The 17,042-nt window shown below is 42.2% G+C and overlaps 2 protein-coding genes across 13 annotated transcripts in view; one reads left to right on the top strand and one right to left on the bottom strand.

Annotated features, from left to right (window-relative positions):
• The window catches only part of LPIN2 (lipin 2), a 140,117-nt gene that overhangs the window by 82,491 nt on the left and 40,584 nt on the right, over positions 1-17,042 (top strand). For 7 of the 11 annotated variants that reach the window (XM_078851545.1, XM_078851544.1, XM_078851554.1 and 4 more), the window contains one exon: positions 8,827-8,936. In XM_078851545.1, the coding sequence (XP_078707671.1) occupies positions 8,827-8,936 (110 nt within the window). Of the gene's footprint in view, positions 1-8,826; positions 8,937-11,912; positions 16,688-17,042 lie in introns of those variants that run through there. The other 4 variants (XM_078851546.1, XM_078851548.1, XM_078851549.1 and 1 more) reach the window with 4 other exon arrangements.
• EMILIN2 (elastin microfibril interfacer 2) overlaps positions 1-17,042 on the bottom strand; it is a 53,100-nt gene that overhangs the window by 4,655 nt on the left and 31,403 nt on the right. For both annotated transcript variants that reach the window (XM_073331469.2, XM_073331470.2), the window contains exons 5-6: positions 6,759-7,070; positions 5,816-5,854 (exon numbers count right to left, since the gene is read on the bottom strand). In XM_073331469.2, coding sequence (XP_073187570.2) covers positions 5,816-5,854; positions 6,759-7,070 — 351 coding nt within the window. The remainder of the gene's footprint in view (positions 1-5,815; positions 5,855-6,758; positions 7,071-17,042) is intronic.

Here is a 17,042-nt window from a genome sequence, read left to right as displayed (position 1 = left end):
AAGATCTTACAGCTGAAATTGCTTCAGATTTTCATATTTCCCTAGTACAGCATCCACTCAGAGTTTTAACTACACGATACAAAAGAGAAATAGGAAAAAAAAGACAACTGGGTTTTTTAGTAGGTAGTGAGTGGAAGAAGGCAATGCAGCCAATCCCACCCATACCTAATACTTTTCAAATCACTCAAGTCTGTCAGTGGCTCTCACAGTAGCATTTGGAGAGGTCGAACATGACCTCTTGCAAGGTCTCCACTGTGTGCCATTACCTACCAATTCTGTTCTTCCCCACAAGATTGAAGTTATTTTCTCTGTCTGAGTTTCAGCTTTGAAAACTCAGTATCTCAAATAAAAGCATGTTGCATTGTGGAACTATAAAAATAGAAAGAAAAGCATAAATAAAAATGTAGGTAACGTGCTTTATTGCTGCAGATAGGCAGGCAGTACAGTTTGTTAGCCAGGGTTCTCATATGCAAGAAAGTCCTTTGGTCAGTTTCGGAGTGACCTGCAAGTTAACATTCTGTATGCTCCTGTCAGTTAGACTCTGGTAGGGCTAATTACACCTACTGATATGGAAATGCATGGGAATCTAAGTTGATGTAATTTGTATGCTGAGGAGTCATAAGATAGTGGAGTTAAAATATTGGGGTGACCTAATTTAGCTTCCATCTGCTCCTGCTGCTCTCCTCTCTTCTGGCTTTTTAGCATGTAAGTTACAAGACCTATGACTCCTCAAGACTCAATGGGCTGTATTCAGAGATGAAATAGAATCCCACAACCAACACACCACACTACACTTCACACACAATTTCCTCTTCCCTCCCCCATTTAAAGATGACAGAGAAAAATCATGGTGGCTAGCTGCCTAACCCTGCCCCCGCCCCCCACTTCCACCTGAGTGGCCCCCCCACATACACACAGCTGGAGGAGCCCCGACCCTTCCCTCCCACCCATGATCAGCCCAAGCTGCTCCAGCTCTCCAGCTGCGCCTCCCCTCCTGAGACTCCAAGCCACCCCGTTCTTCCTGAAGAACCTGAGCTTTTAATCATATTAATAAGCAAAAACTTCCCTCATGTAAACCGCCAAAATCTGCACCTGGGAGTCCGCTGACAGCAGCTGCACCAGGGGAGGCTTAGCCTCCCCTGGCCTATTATACCCACCGCCCATGGAAAGCATGAACCACATGTGACAGATGTTCATCAAACTGCTTAATGCATCGGAAGGCACTCAGATACTACAATGATGAGGATAGTATAAGAACATGTATAGAACAGTATAGAAAAGGAAGCATAAGTCTGTAAGTTACATGTCAGTCAGTGTGTGAGAGTCTGTCTGAGTCTATGGAAGTGTAACTTACTCCCTTTCAGATGGTGGGTCCTGGAAGGATGAAGTTACATATCATAGACTCTCTTAGATTCACCTCTGAAATTGCCCCTAAGTAAGCCTAGGGGCTTGTCTACACGGCATGGCAAAGCGTGCCAGAGCGGTGTTATATTAATGTGGACTAGGTATCTTTTGCACTGCGCCAGTAGTGTCTACCCAGGGCAGTTAGAGCACAGCACATTAGTGTTTTTTACAACTCACACCGCTGTACTGCACCTTGCTGGTGCCATGCAGACAAGTCATAAATAGTTTGAGGGAAGTCAGGTGGTATAAAGCGCTGTAGCTCCTCTGAAGTCAATGAAGGTACATTGATTTACGTCAACTGAAGGTCTGGCCCTGAGGTGTGTCAGGCTGTTTGTTTGTTTGCAACACTTGCCACTGAAGTCTGGCCCCCAAAAACACTCTCTCTGCTTAGTTTAATTAGGTTTCTCCCCTAGATCTGTTAAAAGACAAGATGCAAGTGAATTTATGTTCTTCCAAATCCCATCTTTGAGTTCAAGGTGAGAGAATGCTCACTGTGTCACCTACTTACTGGTCCCCTTAAATATCCACGTCGCCTACCCAATTCCTCTTCAAATATCACATACCTAGACATCAGCCAATTTCAGCAATTTTTAAAACAACATCTTTGCAACAAGCTTTTGTGAATTGAGCTCTTCCCTCGAGCCTAACAAGTAAACACAAACAGTAAACGGCTAACGGTGCAAAGGAAAATACAGAGAAATTATTTATCTTAGGCTCACAGATTTAATACAAGCGAATGCAAACCAGAGTATTGTCACCATCATTGGTGAGAAGAAAAAGTTCTAAAGTGATGGATAGAAACCAGACACGGTCGTAGAATTTACGGCAAGAAAGGAAAGTAAAGTAGTTCATCTAGACTGCAAGATGCAATTTACGGCAAGAAAGTAGTTCATCTAGACTGCCCTTCCATATATCACAGGCTACCACCACCCAGCACCCGCACACCAACATTAAACCAAAGTATTACAGCCCAAAGGATAGTATAAGAACAGTGAAACTCTAGTATAAGTATGCAATCTTCACAAACTGTGTTAATGAAGACTGTGGACAGGGAAGCGTGAGAGGAAATAGTTAAGGCATAGGACTGAGAATCAGAAGATCCAAGTCCTGTTCCTGGCTCAGTCCTTGACTTGCTGTGCGACTTAGGGCTCTTACAAGCTCTCTCATCAATTCCCAATCCTATTTGCCATGGCCTGTGTCTGAAATTTTCTCAACCCCTAATGAGCAAAGATTCTAAGAAAATGGCTCCAGACTCCATAAAATTCTAGTATGTCAGTTTTATCTGCTGCTGCTATTTCTGTCAACAATGATTTAACTAAAATTGTTCTGTAGAGAGAGAGAGATTAGGAGGATCCACTTTGATCCGGTGTCATTTAATCTTTCTTTGTTTCAGCTCCTTTGCCTGTAAAATACAGCTAACATTTACTTCCTTACCTCATAAGTGAACTATAAGATTTAATTCATTAACATCTGTAAAATACTTGAAGAGCTTTGGATAAGACGTGCAAAGCATTATTTTCTTGGATTTTTTTAATTTTTATTGAACTACAGGTGAACTTGAACTTTAGCCGTTAGTTGTATGTCAGCGGCTATTCCTGAACTTGAAGAGGTTAGATGAAATTCTGTGATACAGAAAATATGGAAATTATCACCCAAGAAGAGGATAAGACCAGTCCAGGGGATTGGAGCAGAGCCATCAACTCGGCACTTATAACACTTCCAAAACTGTAGAAACTATACAGGAGAAGAAAGAGTGCTGGGTGGGATGGTCTAGTAATCTAAGTCTCAGGCTTGAAAAGCCTCTTGTTTTGGGAAGCACACATTCAAATACAAGAAGGGTCAGCTCAGCCCTATGTTCTTTTGAGAGATAAACTCAGAACATAAAATTGATGGGATGTACGTCTTTGGATGAGAAATTAAAAATGGGGGTCCTGCTCTGCATGGATGTTAAAGATTTGATGACACCTAGCAGGGGTTCTCAAACTTCATTGGGCCACCCTTCTGACAACAAAAATTACTACATGACCCCACGAGGGGGGACCGAAGCCTGAGCCTGCCCAAGCCTCACTGCCCCAGGTGGGGGGAGGGAGGGGCAAAACCCAAGCCCCACTGCCCTGGGTGTGGAGGGGGCCCAAGCCCAAGAGCTTCAGCCTCAGGTGGGGGGCCTGTAACCTGAGCCCCACCACACAGGGCTGAATCCCTCAGGCTTTGACCCCAGGTGGTGGGACTCGGGCCCCGGCTCTGGGCCCCAGCAAGTCTAAAGTCAGCCCTGGCAACAGCTGTTTTGTAGGGTGCTAATTGCTATTCGCTGCCTTTCAGTGATGTTTGTATGTGTACACTGCAATACTAACTACCAGGGTGCATCCTCAGCTCTTATAAACTATCACAGCTCCACTGACATCAGCTGAGGATCTACACCAAGGTTTTTATATCATGTTCATCACTGTGTTATATGAGTGCATCTGATATCTGAGTTTCTGAGGCACTTTGAGATGGAGGCTGTTACATATTGGGTGTGTATATATAATGTAAATAATACAATTATTTTCAGTTTTACTAATTATAGTCTAGGGCAATTAAGAAAAAGCATAGAGATTTAGCAAAGGAAATCTCTTTACTAAATATTCCTCTCTAGCTGGGAGATTGGGTGGTGTCTATTTCCTTTAATATATTTCCGGAGTGCAAATAATGGCTGCCACAATAAAACACTGTTTACGTATCTCAACATCATTAACATTTAAAGAATATTATACTGTTGTGTTTCATACAATTTAACCATCAGCCAGTGAAAATACTGTTGTCTATAAAATGCAAATACAGGTACAAAGGAAAAAAACACTGTGAGAGTAGGATCTTAATACGTATGTCTAGACATTTATCATGGCTTTTGTTGACACCAATAATTTTTTTCTTTATTTCTTATCCCTTTCCAGAACCCTAACCGATTGCTGCTTGTTCCCACCCCCACACTTCCCAAATACAAAGCCTCCTCTAAGGCTACATTAAGTTTCTAATCTGTTAGTTTTAACCTCAAGATTGTAGCATGAACTCTTACAATTGTCTTCATGTCAATTCCCAGACCAATTTGTCATGCCTTGTCTCTGCAATTTTCTTAGCCCCAGAGAACAGAGTCCTAAGAAAGTGCCTTCAGAGGCCATAAAATTCTAATGTTTCATTTTTATCTGTTGCTGACATTTCTTCAAACAAGAATTTGATTAAATCATTCTCTGTGAAGAGAGTGTAGGAGGATCCATTTGATCCAGGGTAAGAATATTCATTGCTTAGATATAAAAAGGGCTAAACTAAAAGATTTTTTTAAAGGCTGTAGGGTAGTCAGATCACCTAGCAAACTAATATTTGGGCTAATCAAACTAATAATTCATTTATTGAAAGGTTTACACTTTTTGTAATCCAAATGTATTGGTGTATAGTGATGCACAGAAAGTACAACAGTTCAAATAAACGAAACTAGTTTATTTAACTAAACACTCCGATATAGTGCTTGGAACCTAGACATGCAACACTGAGAACCTGTAAGTTAAAATGAATATAAACAAAAGTGAAATTAGTTTCATTTATTTATTTCTCTCCTCTTGGACAATGAAAGTTAAAGTGAACAAAGGGCATAAACAATGAAAAGTAAACTGGATTTTTTAAATAATCTAAAGTATTCTTGGTAAAATAGGTAAGCAATGTGCTTGTTTAAAATAGGATAATTAAGTCAACAATAGTGTTGCAAACTGAAGTTTGTGATATTTGGTGTTTTTATTAAAGCTCCAGCTTCTAGAGTCATATGTTTATGTAAGCATCTCAGTTTTCATTTGAAAAGAAAAATATAAGTTATTAGCCCTGAGGGTTGCAGAAAAAAGTATGAAAAAATTAACCCTTAAAGGCTCAAAAACCAGAAGGCAAATAAAAAGAACCCCCAAATTATTATTTTTTAAAAATCAGATTTTTACCATCTCCATGAAACGAGTGTTTGATTTTTTTGGGCTTGACTCATTATTTTTGAACACTTGGGGTTGGCAGGACAGTATTAGAGTCCCTTTAAAGTTAAGGCTAAAATCCTGAAAATGACCCATAATTTTCAGTTAGTTCTCTCAGTAGTGACTTTCCAGGCAGTGAAAGAAAAAATTAAAATATATGTTAAGTGCCACTTTCTCCATTACCTTCTCATACTCCACATGCCCTGTGCATCCTCTGGGCCAGGACAGGAGTGCTAGTGTGAATAAAAAGGGGAGAAAGCTATCATCCCTGGTGGTTGTCCCTTTCCAGTATAAAGAGATCAGAACTGTGCTTGTGCCCTAAAAGCGTTCACATTCTTGCTCTTCAATTTCACCCTACTAGAATTTTCTATTTATGAAATAAGTGAATATTTGTTCAAATAATTCCTATATAGCAACTGGATTACCTTGCGAGTCTGTAGAAGGTGGAGAAGATTTTGGATACCCTACAAAACAAAAGAAGTTATATTACACACTGAATAAGAGTACAACATAGTCTAAATATCACAACAGTTTAGTAATATTTTCTTTTTATCAAATAGCAACTCATTTAAACAAGTGCACAGTATCAGAAGGCAGAAACTCGTACCACTAAGACTGTTAAAAAAACGGTAGCAGCCATAGCAAAGGGGACCATGTTCCTCATTACAGTGCATCGGCTCTGTTGTGTGTACTGTGGCAAAACAGGTTATTTTAAGCTACCCTAGTGGGACGTATTTCAGAGTAGCAGCCGTGTTACTCCTGTTCTTTTTGCGAATACAGACTACTTGTGGCACCTTAGAGACTAACAAATTGATCTGAGCGTAAGCTTTAGTGAGCTACAGCTCACTTCATCGGATGCACGACTGAGGACTACACAGCAATCGTACTGAGATTATGCTTGGTGCAGCTTTGGCTGGGGAGGTGAAGTTAGCTTGAGGCCTTCTTTCTGTCTCCTCTGGTCCTGTTGCCAGCTGCGGCCAAAATAGACATCATGCAAATTAAATTAGCCAAAGGCTGTTCTCAGATAACAACTCTAACATATGCCAGTTAAGCATCATTTCATATCCTGCAGGGGACTGGCAAAGTGCATCACACTCCAGTTCTGCCACCTTCTATCCTGTAGCCAGCCCCAATATGTCCTGTGCACCCAGGACAGCTTTAATGTCACTTTGTGGGAAGAGTAACAAACTCACTGCTGGAATCTGACAGCTCAGCTTGTCTTACTGATTGATGAAAGGCCCTGCTAGTCTAGCATCTTAGCAGAGCTATGTGTTGTTCTATACTTCAACATAACGTAAGTCCAGAAACACTGGCTTTGGGGTCTAATATTATAAAGTGATCACTTGGATAACATTTCAGTTTGCTCACCTGGTGCTCCTGCATATCCTTCAGCTACGGGCATGGTATACTGACCATCTATGCCTTTAGGCCGTGCACTTCCTGACATTACAACTGTGCCAGGAGGACCAGCCTGTCCAGTCTCCATAATGATCCCAGTTGATCCAGGCAAAAGTGGTAAAGCGGATGAACCTGGTAATGATGGTTGTAGTGGAGTTCTTGGTTGTGATGGCTGAAGAGGGGCTCCTTGTTGTGGTGGCTGTATTACTATTCTTGGCTGTGGTGGCTGCAGAGGAGTTCTTTCTTGTGGTATCTGCAGTGGTATTCTTGGTTGATTTTCAGCTAAGTATTGGTAGAGAGAGGAAAGTCAAATATTATCCATCTGAGAAAATTCATAAAACCCATTACATTTATACTTCTGTAAACAAACAATTAAATTGCGAGTTTTTGTTTTTCCTTTCTGAAGACAGAATAATAAAAAAAAAATCAATGTTCTTCTGTTTTAAAAACTTTATGACACTGAAGGCAGATCCAGGGTCACAGTTTACTGAAAAATTCATTGTTTGGAAGGGTCATTGTAAAAGGACTTTTCCAGTAGGAGAGCCAGTGTACTGTATGATATCAGTGCCAGATAGTGTTGATGTGATAATAGTTGTGTAGCTGTTCTATTTCAAATCCCTTTTGATTGCATTTACAACATATTTGTAAAAAATTTAGTCCTAACTGAATCTTAGAAATGTAATGTCTTCCTGAAAGTGAATGTCTGTTATTTGCATGGGGGGTTAATTTTTATATAGATTTAAAAGATAGGAAAGGTGCTAAAAAAAGTTTCTTAGTGCAAAGAACCTTACTCCCAATCCTTGCTCTCCATCAAAAACCTGCCTTATTCATTTTAAGCAATTCCATCTCTATTTGAATTAACCACAGAAGATAACTACTATAATATATACAATTTTACACTTGTCTAAATCCATTGACTTCAGTAAAATTAGGTCTGATTTACACTGGTGTCGGTGAGATCAGAACAGGCCCATGAACTACACAGCATGGCAATGTATGTTGAGCTTCCATTTCCTTCTCTTTTTAACATTGTTATACAAAAATCATTAACATCTGAAAGGCAAGGACATTCAAAGTTAAGAATAATAATTGCCCCTTAACACTGCTCACTGTGTAACATTTTCAAAAGGTCCTAAATTATTTATGAGCTTAAGACTTACTGCAAGTCATTGAGTTTCATATGCTCCTTGGTCTCTTAGTGTATGGATATGTCTATACTACAACTAAAAACCGGCAGCTGGTCCATGACCGCTCACTGGAGCTCAGGCTAAGGAGCCGTTTAACTGTGATGTGTATGTTTTTGGGCTTGGGCTGGAGCCAGGGCTCTAGGACCCTGCAAGGTAGGAGAGTTCCAGAGCTCAGGCTGCAGCCTGAGCCCAAACGTCTAGACCTCTATTAAACATCCCTTTAACCTGAGCCCCGTGAGTCTGAATCAGCTGGCACAGGCCAGCCCGGTGTGGCTAACTGCAGCATAGACATTTCCCTAGGTGTGTCTGGAAATTTTACCTATTGTGCCTAAGTTGTACAGTACATATGACACCTAATATTATGCAATGAAGGTGAAATTCAACCCAGTGCAGATGTTGGCAGGATGGTATGATATGTACCTGGCTGTTTTTTTTGTATAGGAACATGTGAATGCTGCAGGGCATAAGTATATCATTCTATTGGCTGGCTACAGTGGTAATTACAATGGACACTGTGCGGGTGAAATGTAAAATTTTTGTCTAAATAAATTGGAGATTACAAATGTATAGACTCCAGCGGTTTGAATCACTCACAAGGCCTTTTACATTGAAGGGGGAAAAAGTAGTATCTACCACAAATTCGAACTCTGGTGAACACAATGAAGAGGTATAGGGTAGTAATAATTTTAGTTTATTAATGTATTCGTAGTACTGACTTAGGCCTTGTCTACGCTATGGGGATAACGTAGCTGGGGTCAATGTAGCTTAGGTAGATTTACTATGGTGTCTACACTGTGCTGTGTTGACAGGAGACACTCTCCCTTCACTTTACCTTAATCCTCTCATTCTAGGGGACTACTGCAGCCGACCGCGGAGAGTTCTCTGAGTTTGATTTTGCTGGTCTTCCTTAGATCTGCTAAATTGACCTGCCCTTCATTGATTGCAGCAGTGTCGATCCCTGGTAAGTATAGACAGGGCCTTAGTGTTGGTTATTGTTTGCTATTTGTGGTGATCTTCATTTGACAAGTGAGGGAAGTGTACCTCCATTGTTTAGGCCAGTGTGGAAAATGGGAAGAGTTTGTGACAGTGCATGATCAATTCCTAATTACACACTGAGATATGCTGTCTGTAGTCCTGAGTCTCTAACAAATACGCTGGAATTCACAAGTGTTATTTTAGGACTGTTATTGTAAGAACTTTGCCCTGCAAATGTGACATTTAATTGAAGATGACAGTAATGAGAAATCCTGCATCTTCACTCTTATCTTGGGTGGTTTGTTTCTTATTCTCCATCTCAGAAAAGTAAATTTACCCATGGCCTTACACTCTTTTGGAAGGTTTATCTAAAAAATTCCATGCTCTCATAGTACCTGCATCATATGATAGCTCCCAATGAAAAAAACTCACTGGCCCTTCCTGGTTGAGTTTTGTAGACGGATACTAAGTTCTAGAACTGTAATGAGAGGGGAAAATTAAAGAACCAGGCACCACAAAGTTTTGCTGAAAGTTACCTAGGTAATTCTATCCACAGGATACAGGATTAAAGAATGGAATATACACTTTTTACTGATTCATATAATATTTTTTTGCTTTCATCATGACATTAAACTACTGAAAAGTTATACTTTAAAAACTTTTATAAGGGCAAAGGTGAACTGCAAGTGTTTAATTTATTCCTAACTGAATAATACCTGTGTTTGGTTTTTAATCTAATGAGGCAGTCGCTAATCTCAGTAACATGGATTTAAATCTGAAGTCCAGGGAGATCAATAGAGTTACTTCAGATTTGCATTGATATCATTGACAACACAAACTGGCTCAGGAGTTTTATTTCTTGCCTGCATAGGTTTTTCACTTCCTTTACCTTCTCTCCTCAGTTTAGTTAAGCTCGCTTTAGGCCTCCAGCCAGGGACACGCAGAATGAATGTGCATGTCTGACTATTCCCCCCCAACACACCCCAAGCTCTTACAATTTAAACCAAAAGCCTTAATACCTTTGTAACAATGTTTGGCCTGGTTCTGTGTGTTTAGTGTGGATATCTATACATTTGAAAATACCCAGGTATACCAACCCCATTTTGGAAAAAACTCATAGGCCAACTATCCAATGTGCGTGTTAGCTGAGAAGCATCACTTTTACGGTTCTGGCAGTTTTCAAATGCCTTTTTGGCCTTTTGTACTGAATTGCATCGTATCATGGCATTGTGCTCTAAAATCACTAGACAGAGACAATAACAGACAGCATAGTTTTGGACTGAATATGTATTACTAAACCAAAGAGCGAAGGCAAAATTCCCTGGTGTAACTCCACTGAAGTTATGGTGCAAAATTAGGGATGAATTTGGCCAAATCAGCTTGTATTGTGTTGAGTAGCACATAAAAGAGAAGTATTCCCCATTGTCTAAAAAGCAATTGGAAAGGCAAGCAGCAGAGCTTAGACCATTATTATACTTCAAATTAGAGTCTCCTCAGGGGCACCCTCTTCACCAGCAGTGTTCACACGGCTTTCTTTAGTATCACCCGCCTAGTCATTCTCAGCTTGCTGACCTCAGATGCCTGTCTAAATTAAGCTGAGGCGAAACACCCCCACCCAAAGCTTAAAATGCCAATTCTTTTTTTCCCTTGCTTTTAAACTCCACTGGTACTTTACTGAGAAAAAACACATTGGGCGGGGGTGACAGGTATGTGAAACTCAAGTTGTACTTTGTCATGGTTCTGCTCTTTCTAGCAATGTCACGACTGGCAGATCAGTTCCATTTCCCTAGTGATACATTGAGCAGACAAGAACAATGACAGGATGAAATAAACTAGAAACTACGTAGTCAGTGATTCCACTGACAAGAATCAAGAAGAGCTATGACTTCCAAACTCCTGCTGCTGACAACGAATTTGACAATTATCACGTTACACCAGGCAGCGTGGTGTATCTGGCAGAGAATATACTGAAGTTTATGCCAGAACTCCTATTACCAGTGTTACAGAAAAGTTTTTACCACACGTCCCTAGGTGTAGTAATTTAGGTATACACAAGGTTTCATAAAAAGTAACTATAGCAGACTGCTCTTAGCAATTCATATGTTTGAAACCCCTCTTCACAGATAATTACAAAAAGAAATATAAGTGGATTGAAATAGTTGTAATCAAAGCAAACTAAAATCCTGAAGCCATTTTTGGCAGCAGACCACACTTTTTCTGGCTTCAGCAATGAATGGCAAAAATGTATTAACAAGCTACATCTAAAGAAGAGATGATTTTAGTGCCAGTTTTAGTGCAGTATCATTTCAGTAATATGCTTCTCTAAATGCTAAAGTGGCACAGAGGGTTACAGAGGACCTATTTACACATTTTATGGGATTATCTAGTCTACTTATTCATAATGAGCCAAAGCTTGCACTCTTGCTCAGTCCTAACAGGCAAACTTCATCTGAAGTTCTAAATGACAAAAGATTTGACCTGTGGTTTATATACAGTACACACAATAACTTATTACCCTGCAACATTAGTTTAGACTGAGTCATTTAAATGTTCTTGGCTTAAAAAGGCCTGAATATAAAATTTCAAGCCAAAGCAGCCATATTCCTGGCTTCAGACTAATTTGCCTTTGCTCAGTTTAGTTGTCTAATTGGAGCGTGGGAATTCTAAAACAAAACCTTATAGGGTATCCTTGTGTTACCACATTCAAACAACTGTAGAAAGAGAAATGTGTTACTACTCTAGTCTCCCAAACCAAAATGACATCATTTAAATGATACAATATGTTGGCAAATAGTACCTAAATCTAGGTATGAATTTAATATTGATCTATAAGCCAGAACTGAAAAATCACCAGTTCAAAGTATTAAAGGTACCATAGAAGATATTACAATAAGACTCATCAAAAAGTTAAATCTTAGTGGAATGGGCACATTGATAGAGACACATCTTGTTCCAAAAACAGTATTAATTGCCAAAGGGGAAAAGTACAAGATGTAACTGCCTAGCGGAGCAAGGTTCCCTAACCACTTCCAATGGAGTCCCTCTGTTGCCAAAAGCTTTTTGGAGCTGCAAACATCAAGACTTACTCAGACTGCTGTGCTGGATAGCATTATTTTATTCTGAATCACTCTGGGATGTAAGTATTTGCTTTATGAACCTCTTTGAGGCCACACATATTTGAGGTGAGACGTTACAGTTTTAAATGCTTGTATGTTTAGTCTCTAACGGCTGGGTCACTTCTCAAGGGTCGCTGTAGGTACAGTTTATAGAGACCATATAAAGTGCTATGAAACTGAATTATACTATGGAAATATGGGTGTTTTAAGCTTATTTCATGCTTTAAAATACTGCAGTAGATTTAAACAAACATAATCCATGAAGCTGTTGAGAGGTCTGCTTTACATTGCGTGGACAAGACTGTGTGTGTATCCGCAGCAAGGAAAAAATCTTGATCCCTTCTGCATAGCAGGTGCAGTTTCAATATGCATAAGATGGGGCTATAGTCAGGATTGTGTGCAGCAGAAGTGAAGTGGGGGAGGAGCAAGGTGGGCTGGATCAGAGGATCTAGTCATGGGACTGAAGTAGCCACTATAGAGTGGTTCTTCGGCTGTTCCACTGCGTGGGAAGGAAGATTCCTCCCTCTCCTCTCTTGTCTGTTTCATACTCAGCCCAGCTTCTTGTATTTTGGGACAAATCCTTGTGCCCAGCTCAAGCATTATATGTTTTATATAATCAGACAACTCAGGAATCACTGACTTTGAAGATCCCAGTTCACATCCAATGTAAAATCCACCAGCACAGTCCATCTACCAATACCGCAGTAAGACTTCTGTGAAACTCAGTGTAAGTGAACTACAATGAAGGGCTAAGCCTACTCTCCTGGCCGGTACCAATATTTTTGATCTTTATTCTTTCATTAAATTCCAACAATGGATTAATCAGTAGGCAGGCTCACGGCCCTCTCAGGAGTATAATAGAGATGCATACTCTAGTTAGATGCTTTGGGAAACACAAATTGTTCAAATGAGAAGAAAAAGGCAAGAGAGATATTAATAGTGGTGAGGGATGGCGTTTTTTCTGTATGCAGCAGAATTATAAAAGGTTTTGGGGGGCAAAGGTATGGAACACAAACAATAATCTTGACCCCACTATTCTGGCCACACATTGATATTAAATCACACTGGCGGAAATTAGAAAGATTTGGTTGATAACTGAAGTAATGGCAACTTCTTGAGTCACCAGAAGATAATGCTGCTTTGACCAAATGGTGTCAGTGTGTGCATTCCTCTCTCAGGGGGCTTCTAATAAGATGATCACATTTAGACTGAATAACAGAAGGGGGTTTATTTCAGGACATATGTAGTCTATTTTTGGATTTTATATATATCCTTCTCCTTAGAAATTCCCCATTATCTTGTATTTCTATGGGAGCTGGGTCTAATCTGGCACAGAGTTAGGAACTAGGAGTGAAATCCTGACTCTGTTGAAGTCAATGGTAAAACTCCCATTGACGACAATGAAGCCAGAATTTCACCTCCAGGAAATTTCTTGGAGTTATGAGTCTTCCTTGCATTCTTTGCTTAAATTAGTGGAAATTAGGGGTTGGGATTTCATGTGGGAAGTTCCCAGAAGAGATGGTTCTTCACCTTGCACAGTAACTGTGCTTCTTTGAGATGTGTCCCCTAGGGGTGCTCCCCACTCTAGGTATGCATGCCTCAGATGGGAGATTTTAGGTAATTGTGTCTGTTCTGCCTGCATACGCACCCCCTGCGGCCTCATGCGCTGCACCGTGGCTACATATAGCTGCACAGGCAAACCGCCCTCAGTTTCTTCTCTATCCCAGAGCAACATTGTAAGTAACTCCAAAACAGAGGGAAGGAGAGCAGGTAATGGAAAACCCACAGGGACGCTCATCTCGCAGAACAACAGTTACTGCACGGGGGGGCGGGGGAGCAACCGTCTCCTCTTCTTCTTCGAGTAGCGTCCCTATGGCTGCTCCACTCTAGGGGACTACTGAGCAGTACTAGCTACAGAGGGGTGGGGCTTCAGAGTCGAATCTCAGATTGACAACAGTACAGTAGAGCCAAACATGGCATCAGAAGCCGAGGCATGAGTAACCGCATCGTTTTCAGGAACTGTATGAATGGAGATCCCAGTTGCGGCTCTATATATTTCCGTGATGGGAACATTCTTAAGAAAGGCTATTAAAGTAGAGAGGGATCTCGTGGAGTGAGTTGATATTCCAGGAGGAGGTTGACGTTTGGGAGACCAATAGCAGTAGGTAATGCAACCAGATATCCATCATTAGAGTCTGTGCTTGAAAACTGGAGATCTTTTAGTTCTGTCCACAATGGAGAGTAACAATCTGGGAGATTTTCTAAAAGGGCCTAGTCCTGCCTAGGTAAAAGGATAATGCTCTCCTGAAACTGAGTGTATGTAATGCCTCATTTCTTTTATCCCAGTGTGGCATAGGATAGAAAACTGGAAGAAGGTAAGTTGGTTCACATAGAAGTCCAAGGATACCTTTGGTAAGAATTTGGGATGTGGTCGCAAAGTTACCTTATCCTTAGAAAAGGCTGAGGAGAGGGGGAATATGCCATCAGAGCCCCTCTCTCTCCAACTCTTCAAGCAGAAGTAATGGCTACTAGAACAGTCTGATTTCATAGATGAGTGTAAAAGGTAGGGTGACCATCCATCCTGTTTTTAAACAGGACATTCCCACATTTAAGTCCTCTTGCAGGTGTCCCACTTTTTTTTTTTTCTGAAAAACGGGCAAATTGTCCTGTATTTTCTGCTCCTGGTCAGCCAGCACAGCCCCAGCCCCATCTTGTTGGTGTGGGCAGGCGGTGGCTGGTCAGTGACAGCACGTGGTGGCCTCAGGCCAGATGGAGAGGCGACAAGAGGCAACATCAGGTAGGAGAAGAGGCAGCCCTGTGTGTGGGGGCGGGGGGCGCCCCCCTATGTGAAACCTAAAGCAGGGGTTCTCAATGGGGGTCTGCAAGCCCTTTAAGGGGGGCCACTGTGCGCCAATGCTGAACCCCAGAGCCTGAGCCCAGCGCCCTCTGCAGGTCTAAAACCCTGATCCCAGCACCATCCGTGGGGCTGAAGCTAGAGCCGTGGGGCTGAATCCCTGATACCCGGCCTTGGGCTGAAGCCCCGATCCCCAGTGCTCCCTGGCAGGGGCAGAAGTCCCCTGAGACCATGGGAAGAGTTTGGGGGCACTGTGGATGTTGCCCCCCAAAACTGCAGTGCAAGAGCGGGGCAGTCCAGTGGGCAGCTCCATACCTCCCACAACTCTTTCTCTCTTGCCCCCTGACAAGTTCAGAGGCGGGAAGTTGGTGCCAGGCAATGCGGGGCAGCTGCTGCTCTGGTTGGTGCCATGGATCAGGCAGCCATAGTGTTTCCTCTTCTCCTCCTGCTGCTGTTGCAGGGGGTTGATGCTGCTCCTCAGCTTCAAGCTCTCTTTTCTCATGCAGCCGGTAAGAGCTGCAGCGGGAGGGACCTGGCTCCATGGCTGGCAGAGCCCTTGGGGAACAGGGACCACAGGAGAGCCCTCCTGGTACACAGCCCCTAGCTACTCCCTCCCTGCACCCTGAGCTACCCCCTGCCCACACACAGCCCCTAGCTCCCCCCTTCCTGCACCCTGAGCTACCCCCCTGCTTGCACACAGCCCCTAGCTTCCCCCTGCCTGCACCCTGAGCTACCCCCCTGCCCGCACACAGCCCCTAGCTACCGGCTCCCTGAGCTGTTTTCAAACTTTTTGAGCTGAGCCTTGCACCTTTGAATTATAGTTTTTAAGTTGTGGCACTGGGATGCGCAACCAAAAGACAGGCTGGGTGGCCTGCTGAGGTGAATCAAGGGCTGGAGCTGGCTTGAGCTCCACTGGCCCCTGCCTCCAAAACAGAAGTCATACTACACCTATGCCCGAGGCCCCCTCCCAGCCCGAACCTCCTTCTGCTGCTGGGCCCTGGCATTTTAAATAGCATGTTCTAATTGATTGTCTTTGAACTCATTTGAATACGAGCAATTTTACCAGGTGTCCCGTATTCAGCACAGGCGAAGATGGTCACCCTAGATTCAAAGGAGGGCCTTTTAAGGCATCTGAGCACCAAGCTGAGGTCCCGTGATAGTGCAGGGCATCTGATTTATGAGAAGATGTTTGCCAATCTCTTCAGAAACCTCCTTGTTGTAGGATAAGCAAAGACAGAAAAACCCTCTACCATATGATGGAAGGCCGTTATAGCTGCCAAGTGCACTCTAACAAAGCTTAGAGACAATCCTGTCATTTTAGCTCTAGGATGTAATCCAGTATAACTAATAATGGAGAGGATGTAGTGAAAGATGTTTTAGATTATACCAGTGATTGAATCTCATCCACTTTTGTACATAGGTATTACGAGTGGATTGTTTCCTACGATGTAACAGCACTCTCGTTACATCCTCAGAACAGTCTGCTTCTAACCCTGTGAACCTTCTATCAGCCATGCCTTGAATTGAAGCAGCTCAAGGTTGGGGTGAAGGATTTGACCGGCACCCTGTGGGAGAAGATGGGGAAAGGTCTGGAGGGTAACTGGTTGACAGACAGAGAGCCGGATGAAGTAATGGAACCATCTTTGTCTTGGTCACATCAGAACCACTAGAGTAACGCTGGCCTTGTCTTTTCTGATCTTGAATAGCACCATGGATATCGAGAATGTTGTGGGAAATGCATACAGCAGGCCTGAACTCCAAACAAAGGTGAAAGGCTTCCCCTAGGGAGTGATGACCCAGTCCACCTCTCAAGCAGAACTGGGAGTCTTCTTGCTCTTTGGGGTGGTGAACAGCTCTATCTGCAGGTTGCCCCAACATTGAAATATCCAGTGGAGTGTAATGCAATCTATCTCCCATTTGTGATCTTGTAAGAAAGGCCTGCTGAGGGCATTTGCTGCTGTTTGATATTTTGGGCATCTGATATTTTGTATACCCAGAAAGTAAGCTGCTGAGATAATGATCTGGTTTCGTATGCACCAATTCCAGAGTCTCCTTGCTTCAGCACAGGGGGAAGGTGATCTCGCTCCCCCTCGAAAGTGATATAAAACATTCAGGACAGGTT

The sequence above is a fragment of the Lepidochelys kempii genome, chromosome 2, assembly GCF_965140285.1.
Source record: "Lepidochelys kempii isolate rLepKem1 chromosome 2, rLepKem1.hap1, whole genome shotgun sequence".
Classification (NCBI taxonomy): Eukaryota; Metazoa; Chordata; order Testudines; family Cheloniidae; genus Lepidochelys; species Lepidochelys kempii.
This window is presented reverse-complemented; position numbering and strand designations above follow the sequence as displayed.